The sequence below is a fragment of the Scomber scombrus genome, chromosome 20 (genome assembly GCF_963691925.1).
Source record: "Scomber scombrus chromosome 20, fScoSco1.1, whole genome shotgun sequence".
Lineage (NCBI taxonomy): Eukaryota > Metazoa > Chordata > Actinopteri > Scombriformes > Scombridae > Scomber > Scomber scombrus.
The window spans coordinates 24,784,687-24,793,084 of NC_084989.1; the positions used below are offsets into that span (position 1 = coordinate 24,784,687).

The window sequence follows — 8,398 nt, forward strand, 5'->3', positions numbered from 1 at the left end:
TTTTCACCATGTAGTGATTAGCAGGCTCATATTTATCACTTCCTTCACCTTATTCACTATGAAGTATTTATGAGGAAGCATCCAGACTTTCTTCTAGTTGATGTTACAAATCAAATCCAATAGGACATAACATATGGAATATATAGAGACAATATGTTTCTGAAACAAAGGGATCAGAGTCATCAGCCAGCTCCTCCCTCTTCCTCTTCACACTTTACTTTCACTTTCTCTGACATCGTGCTGCAGATACTTTTCTCCGTCTGAAGGTAATGTAACCGACAGTTTCTGTGTTTTTACACTTTAATGTCTCTTTGTTCGTGTTGTTAGTGCTGACTGCTGTTAGTTTAGCTCCTCACAAACAGCAGAAATCTGCACTTTGGTTGTTAAAAATGAACTCAAACTAACGGCTGCAACTTTCCCGCCATCTTGTGTTTTAGGAGTGCGTGTGGAGGAGCAGCTGAGGTGAGTTGATGGTCAGTAGTTGAACAGTGTTGTTATTATTGTGTCCCTCCACTTACTGATGACTGACGGCTATCAGCCTGTGGAGGAGGCGGAGATGACCCGCTGCTCTTCCCGCTGTCTGACACACTAAATGCGGTGTTACGGTTTAACTGGTGACCGTGTTAACTGATGACTTCCCTAAAAACGCCTTTGTAGTTTAATCATTTTTTAACTACATACTTATTGGTGTTTTAATATGTAAGTATGTATCCATTAATGTAAGTTCAGTTGTGTTCAGAAGACTCATTCATCTCTCGTAACTTATCTTAAAATGTGAGAAAGTCACCAGTTAACACGGTAACCAGTTAGACCGAAACACCGGACAGCCGCTGGAGAACAGCTGTGAGTGTGTGTGTCTACAGCTGAATATAGACTGTTTCTATTGATACTACAGAACTGATGTGGAGCCAGCAGGGGGGTGAGGGGCTTCACTTCTTTTATTCAATAAATACTGTAGTATTCACAAAGACAGCACTCATCTTATTGACACTCCTCCAACATGAACTAGTGTCGCTTCTTGATGGAATCGTGTCATCAAATGTGTTGAAGCTCTTTATTGAGACTCACTCATTTAGTTTGAAACTCTTTATGAGTTTTTTGGAAGGATCCATCTGCTTTTATAACTTATAGTACATTCACTACAGTACTGTACTGAAGTACAATCTGCAGTACTTGTACTTCCTTTTCCTGTTACTTTATACTTCCTCTCCACTACATTACAGAGGAGATATTTGACTTTTTACTCCACTACATTTTTCCACAGCTATGATTCAGATTTGAAATGTTAAAAGAAATAATCCGTCTATAAAATATGATAAAGTGTGAAGTTAGCCTCAGACATCAGTGTCTTCAGTATAACATCACAGCATCAATAAAAACAGATCCATCAATCAAATGATCATCATTATAAAAGTGAGCATATAGAGTAACACTCACTGTTATTGATGAAACTACATAAAAACAGTTAAAAGTAGCTCCAACATAAAGCTCTACATGTTAATGCATCACACTCAGTTACTGTTGATACTTAATGTACATTTACTTCCAATAATACTTGTGTACATTATGGATGCAGGACTTTTACTAGTAATAGAGTATGTTTACAGGATGCTATTTGTACTTAAAGTGAAGTCAATGATGTGAATCCTTCCAAATGCTTCTATAAGTCATGTGAGAACTGTGGGAAGTCCTTCATGCTGCTTTTAGACGTCAAAGTACAAACTGTAATCTTTGGTCTTTGTCTGCATGTTCCAGGTCTAGATGCTGTTATCAAGAGTTATTAAACAGTGTAAACATCTGAATTACAAGCTTTCAGTAGAAAATGACTCAAATGCAACAACAACAATGTTATACTAAAAAACTGAAATGAATGAATCAGCTGGAAGAATATGAGTATAACAGCCTCTATGTTACATATAAATAATGACTTTAATTAGAGTCCTTTACAGGAAACTTACAGACTCATTAAATGTGAATATTAGGTGTTCATTAAATAATGTTTAAATGTTGATAGAGGGGAAATGATGAAATGTTATATTGAAGGCTTGAGATGCAATAAATTCCATCACAGTTGTTGCATCTCAAATAATCTGCTGCTGTTTGTTGCATAAAGTCATTTTGTGCAGAGACTCTGTAGTCGCTCTCAGTCCTTCTGCCTGTCAGTGAATGTAAATCCTCCTCCATGCATCATGTGTGCTGCTCTTCACTTCACTGCAGCTTCATGACGCCATCTAGTGGACTGATAGTAGAAGTACAGCAGCTGATGGCCGCTTTCTCTGCCTCACACTGCTGTCTGGCTGCATTCACACTGATATATAACAGAGAATAACAGCCAATCACAGGAGGAGCAGCTGATATTAAGGATGTGACAGGAGAAATGATGTAAAGGATGATCTGTGTTTCCTCTCCAGATGAAGGTAGAAAGTGTGTGTGACTGATGTGGATGTGACTTCAGCAGCATGGATCAGAGTGAGGACAGAGAGGAGGGAGTCCCTCCCTCTAAAAGCTCTCTGTGTGGGGAACATGACAGCCAGACCAAAGCTCAGAGGTGAGATGAGGATCTCTAACTGTCCTTCACTGTTCTCCACCATCATTATTCACACTCAAAGCTCTGTGTGTGTTGTGTAGAAGAACAAGGAGGCAGCACAGACCAGACTCTGCTGGACCTGGACCTGGACCTGGACCTGGACCTGGACCTGGACCTGGACCTGGACCCAGCTGTGTGTCTATGAAGAGTGATCAGTCAAAGGATGAAATCATTAATTTTAAAGAACAACATCCGGATGCAACAAGGTAAACTGTCACTAAATATTAAATGTAACTGACTCAGTTTGAAATGTTTTTATTGAAGGTTTTTATCAAACTTCTCTTTTCAGATTTGATCATAATTTATGAGAAAAACTGCAAAATCAAACATTTTACTGCAATAATCCAGAATCTCTCCTAGAGGGAAGTGTTGGTGATTGAACCTGAACTCAGCTGTGAGTCCTTCAGAGCGACCGCTCCAAATATGATTTGATTGATTTTAAACAACAACGTTCATCTGATTAAAAGTAAATAGTTCTCAGTATTAAAATCAGGTTATTGGACAATATGAGTTAAAACCTGAATCAGGATAAATAGTTCTCAGTTGAATTATTTGAGATTTGGATCATTTATTGATATTTCTGATCCATAATGATCCATAATGTTGGTAATTAGATCATTTCAGTTTGTTGCTGTTTTTATTAAAACTGTTCAAATTCAACAGGTTTGAAAGAAGAATTCACTTCTCAAACTATCATTTCTATTGATTGATGATCATTTCATAGTGATGATGGACAGAGATCAGTGTGAATGTACTGTTCTCCCTGCGCGTTATGTACTTTGTGTACGTTATCACAGTTAAACGGTCAGCCAAACTCAGATATACATTTTGAGCCAGGATCAGAGCGTCTTGCTGCCTTTATTTCCTTTCTTTTAGGTGAAATACCACGAGTGAAACTGCAAATAGAAGACAATACAAACCTTAGTTTCCTTTACAGCGTGTTGCTAATAAACAGTATAAGCTAAAGAACTACACGGCACAAATAAGCTTTTTACATTAACAGTAGGCTGATATACATCGTTGCTAAGCAACGCACACTTTACATTCGCTCTCAAATTACTTTTAGCACAACTTCTTGCATGACTTCCCAGTCAATAAACATCAGACGTTACAGTACTGAACTTAACATTACATATTCATCTTCATTCCTATCAAATATCAAATTATCAAACTTACAGCCATTGCTTTCGGGAGCGTCTTTCTTATTGCTGGTTGCTAGGTTACCGCAAGTATAAACAGTTAAGTAGCCTTCAAAATAAAATTCCAGATCAGATGTGTGTGTGTGTGTGTGTGTGTGTGTGTGTGTGTGTGTGTGTGTGTGTGTGTTTCTTATGCAGAATTTCTTACCATACATTTAATCTAATACATTAATTAAATCATTTCAAGTACCTTAAATCATGAAAATTCTTCTGAGAGCAGAACAGTGAATGTTGGAGTGGGTACGAGGGCCGGGGCCCCTCATCACTGTTTACAAGAAATGTCTTTAAAACATCAGGAAATTAAAGATGAAACTTCATTGGTTGTGTTTAATGATTGCATCATTATACTTTGATATTTATTAAATATGTTGCAGCCACTGGTTTCACCACCCAGCGAGCACGCTGACTGACCCAAAACAAACACACCCACAACCTTTTATTTACTATACTGTATTAAAATCAGCCTCCACCCAAAATGTGTCTCTGAGTATCACTCAGCTCCTGTAAGCTCATTAAAAGTTGGTAGTTTCCTTCTCAGAGACCAGCAGCTGTGGTCAGCTTGGGTTCTTGTCAGTTTCAGAGTACACTGTTAATATTAGTCTCTGACAGGATGAGCTAAAGGAAGCAGTGTGTTAACCACATCAAACAACTGCAGGAGAAGCAATAGTATCACTAACAGGCTGAAGGACTGTCAACAGAAATGTCTGCAGAACAGAGAATTATCCAGACAGCTGCTCATCATCACTGCATCTTTAATAAAGACCAAACAAACATTTTATTTACATTCATTCATTTGGCAGATGCTTTTATCCAAATGAGGTTCAATCCAAGACAGTAGATGAAGGAGAAGCCTTAGACAATAAGAACCCAACACTCATTTACCACCAGCTGAGATTTAAGGAGTTCATGCATCTGTGTCCTCGGCTGAGTGTCAGCTTCACCCCTCCAGGTGCTGCACACTGCACTGAATACAGCTCTACTCATACAGTTAATCATGTTTAAGGTTAACAGTGAATTCATATAAAACTAGCTGGATACTACTGTGTTGTGTACAGTAGGTGTATTAAATCACTGACAGATTTAGTGTCAGTGTGTTCTGGGTGCTGAGCAGAATGTATCTTGTGTTTCTATCAGGAGGAAGCTGGACCAACCTGAACCCAGCTGTGTGTCTATGAACAGTGATTGGTCTATGGATATTCCTTATAACTTCAAAGATGGACGCCACTCTGATGATCACAGGTGAGGATTTCAAACAGATAAAAACATAATGATGTTTTCATCAGACTCTTATCAAGTCTCCTGTTTTTAAACCTTTATTGACTCAGACAAAGTTCTCTGAGCAGCGTTCACACTCACACAGTCAGACACATTGACACTGGGAGCTGCCCAGTACAACCAGTCTCATACAACCACACACTGGTTGTAGCTGCCTTCAGCAGTGTGCAGTGAGGGAGGGAGAGCTTCATGGAGGGTTGGTGAGAGCTGTTAGACTAGTAAAGCTTTACCACTACAGGGACTCATCTGATTCTCTGTTCATATCCAAATATCACTTGATGGACCTTTAGCTTGTGTTTGTCTCTGTGTGGACAGACATAATGTGAGCTCATTCTTCATGATTCCTCCACAGAGTGGACCAGGAGAGCTCAGAGGTTCCCAGTGGTCAGTCTGCCCAGCAGCATCAAACACAGCTGGACTCCTTATTTACGGTCTGTACATGTACAACAACTACTTTTACATCTATTGTGTTCACAATCATCTCCATGCTGCACTTTGTAGACCAGTGGATTGTCAGTGTGTCCAACATGGATCTGATGTTTGCTTCATGATGTTAGTTTGATTGTGTCATTCATATATTATTCTGTTCCAGCTGCTGGAGGAGAACATCGTCACTTTTGTGAAGAACGAGCTGAAGAAGATGCAGAAGGTTCTGAGTTCAGATTTCCCAGAATGCTTAGAGAGTCAGAGTGAGGATGAGGAGGTGTTGAACTGTGAGGAGAAAGAGCAGAGGAGGAGAAGCAGAGACGCATTTCTGAAGATCACACTGCACTTCCTGAGGAGAATGAAGCAGGAGGATCTGGCTGAGCGTCTGCAGAGCAGTAAGAGGATTTTAACAGATTTAACATGATGGAGAGGAAATGGAGGCAACGTGGGAGAGGTTTATATTTCAAACTCTGCTGTTAATATGATGCACACATCTGCATCAGATCTATGAATTCTTCTGAGCTGAAAACAGTCAGAAACTGTTTGTCCACAACTGATGAGCTGAATAGATTTCATAGTGAGGAAAATATAAACATCTGCAGTTTAATGTTTACATTCTACCAATTTACTGTAGAATCATCTGATCGATTTCATTTGTTGTTTGTTCATTCAGGAACTCCTGCTGGCAGGTGTCGACGTAAACTCAAGTCTAACCTGCAGAACAAGTTCCAGTGTCTGTTTGAGGGGATCGCTAAAGCAGGAAACCCAACCCTTCTGAATCAGATCTACACACCGCTCTACATCACAGAGGGAGGGACTGCAGAAGTCAATGATGAACATGAGATCAGACAGATTGAAACAGCATCCAGGAAACCAGACAGACCAGAAACAACAATCAGACAAGAAGACTTCTTTAAAGCCTCACCTGGAAGAGATGAACCAATCAGAACAGTGATGACAAAGGGAGTGGCTGGCATTGGGAAAACAGTCTTAACACAGAAGTTCACTCTGGACTGGGCTGAAGACAAAGCCAACCAGGACATACACTTCACATTTCCATTCACTTTCAGAGAGCTGAATGTGCTGAAAGAGAAAAAGTACAGCTTGGTGGAACTTGTTCATCACTTCTTTACTGAAACCAAAGAAGCAGGAATCTGCAGGTTTGAAGAGTTCCAGGTTGTGTTCATCTTTGACGGTCTGGATGAGTGTCGACTTCCTCTGGACTTCCACAACAATAAGAACCTGACTGATGTTACAGAGTCCACCTCAGTGGATGTGCTGCTGACAAACCTCATCAGGGGGAAACTGCTTCCCTCTGCTCGCCTCTGGATAACCACACGACCTGCAGCAGCCAATCAGATCCCTCCTGAGTGTGTCGCCATGGTGACAGAGGTCAGAGGGTTCACTGACCCACAGAAGGAGGAGTACTTCAGGAAGAGATTCAGAGATGAGGAGCAGGCCAGCACCATCATCTCCCACATCAAGACATCACGAAGCCTCCACATCATGTGCCACATCCCAGTCTTCTGCTGGATCACTGCTACAGTTCTGGAGGATGTGTTGAAAAGCAGAGAGGGAGGAGAGCTGCCCAAGACCCTGACTGAGATGTACATCCACTTCCTGGTGCTTCAGTCCAAACTGAAGAACATGAAGTATGATGGAGGAGCTGGGACAGATCCACACTGGAATAAAAAGAGCAGGAAGATGATTGAGTCTCTAGGAAAACTGGCTTTTGAGCAGCTGCAGAAAGGCCACCTGATCTTCTATGTATCAGATCTGACAGAGTGTGGCATCGATATCACAGCAGCCTCAGTGTGCTCAGGAGTGTTCACAGAGGTCTTTAAAGAGGAGAGAGGGCTGTACCAGGACAAGGTGTTCTGCTTCGTCCATCTGAGTGTTCAGGAGTTTCTGGCTGCTCTTCATGTCCATCTGACATTCATCAAGTCTGGAGTCAATCTGCTGGCAGGAAAACAAACAACATCCCAGACACGTTTCTACCAGAGTGCTGTGGACGAGGCCTTAAAGAGTCCAAATGGACACCTGGACTTGTTCCTCCGCTTCCTCCTGGGTCTTTCACTGCAGACCAATCAGACTCTCCTACAAGGTCTGCTGACACAGACAGGAAGTAGCTCACAGACCAACCAGGAAACAGTCGAGTACATCAAGGAGAAGCTCAGTGAGAATGTCTCTGCAGAGAGAAGCATCAATCTGTTCCACTGTCTGAATGAACTGAATGATCGTTCTCTAGTGGAGCAGATCCAACGGTACCTGAGATCAGGAAGTCTCTCCACAGATAAACTGTCTCCTGCTCAGTGGTCAGCTCTGGTCTTCATCTTACTGTCATCAGAAAAAGATCTGGACGTGTTTGACCTGAAGAAATACTCTGCTTCAGAGGAGGCTCTTCTGAGGCTGCTGCCAGTGGTCAAAGCCTCCAACAAAGCTCTGTAAGTACACAGATGGTTTGATTTATTCACCATTACTTAAATATTCTGCTGTCTTTAAAATAAGTAACTTCTTGCTTGTTTTCTGTTTCTTTATATTTCCTTTCCAGGCTGAATGGCTGTAACCTCTCAGAGAGAAGCTGTGCAGCTCTGTCCTCAGTTCTCAGCTCCCAGTCCTCTAGTCTGAGAGATCTGGACCTGAGTAACAGCAACCTGCAGGTTTCGGGAGTGAAGCAGCTTTCTGCTGGACTGGAGAGTCCACACTGTGAACTGGAATCTCTCAGGTCAGATCATGTTTGTCTCAACTGATTCACAGTTTAGAAAATCTGACATGTTTCTTTACTTTAACTTCATGAACAGTTCAGCACACAGATATCATCTTTGACTGATATAAAGAAGCTCATCATGCTTTGGTTCCATGTGATTTAAATTACTGTATTACTATTTATTCTGATTACTTTATTATTAAC

General features: G+C 41.1%; 1 protein-coding gene across 1 annotated transcript; it reads left to right on the forward strand.

Moving 5' to 3' along the window:
* The first annotated feature begins 228 nt into the window (after positions 1–228).
* On the forward strand, positions 229–7,935 carry LOC134002024 (NLR family CARD domain-containing protein 3-like). The gene is made up of 8 exons (XM_062441271.1): positions 229–266; positions 438–473; positions 2,412–2,548; positions 2,629–2,793; positions 4,921–5,025; positions 5,414–5,492; positions 5,654–5,882; positions 6,161–7,935. Exons 3-8 carry the CDS (start codon positions 2,460–2,462, stop codon positions 7,933–7,935), a joined length of 2,442 nt encoding a protein of 813 aa, XP_062297255.1. The 5' UTR covers positions 229–266; positions 438–473; positions 2,412–2,459.
* The last annotated feature ends 463 nt before the right edge of the window (positions 7,936–8,398 follow it).

Excerpts from the sequence above, each read along its gene's own strand:
- LOC134002024 (XM_062441271.1), top strand. The coding sequence starts at position 2,460 with ATGGATCAGAGTGAGGACAGAGAGGAGGGAGTCCCTCCCTCTAAAAGC. Across the intron at positions 5,493-5,653 it reads AGCTGGACTCCTTATTTACG|CTGCTGGAGGAGAACATCGT; the intron begins GTCTGTACATGT and ends ATTCTGTTCCAG. Across the intron at positions 5,883-6,160 it reads GGCTGAGCGTCTGCAGAGCA|GAACTCCTGCTGGCAGGTGT; the intron begins GTAAGAGGATTT and ends TTGTTCATTCAG.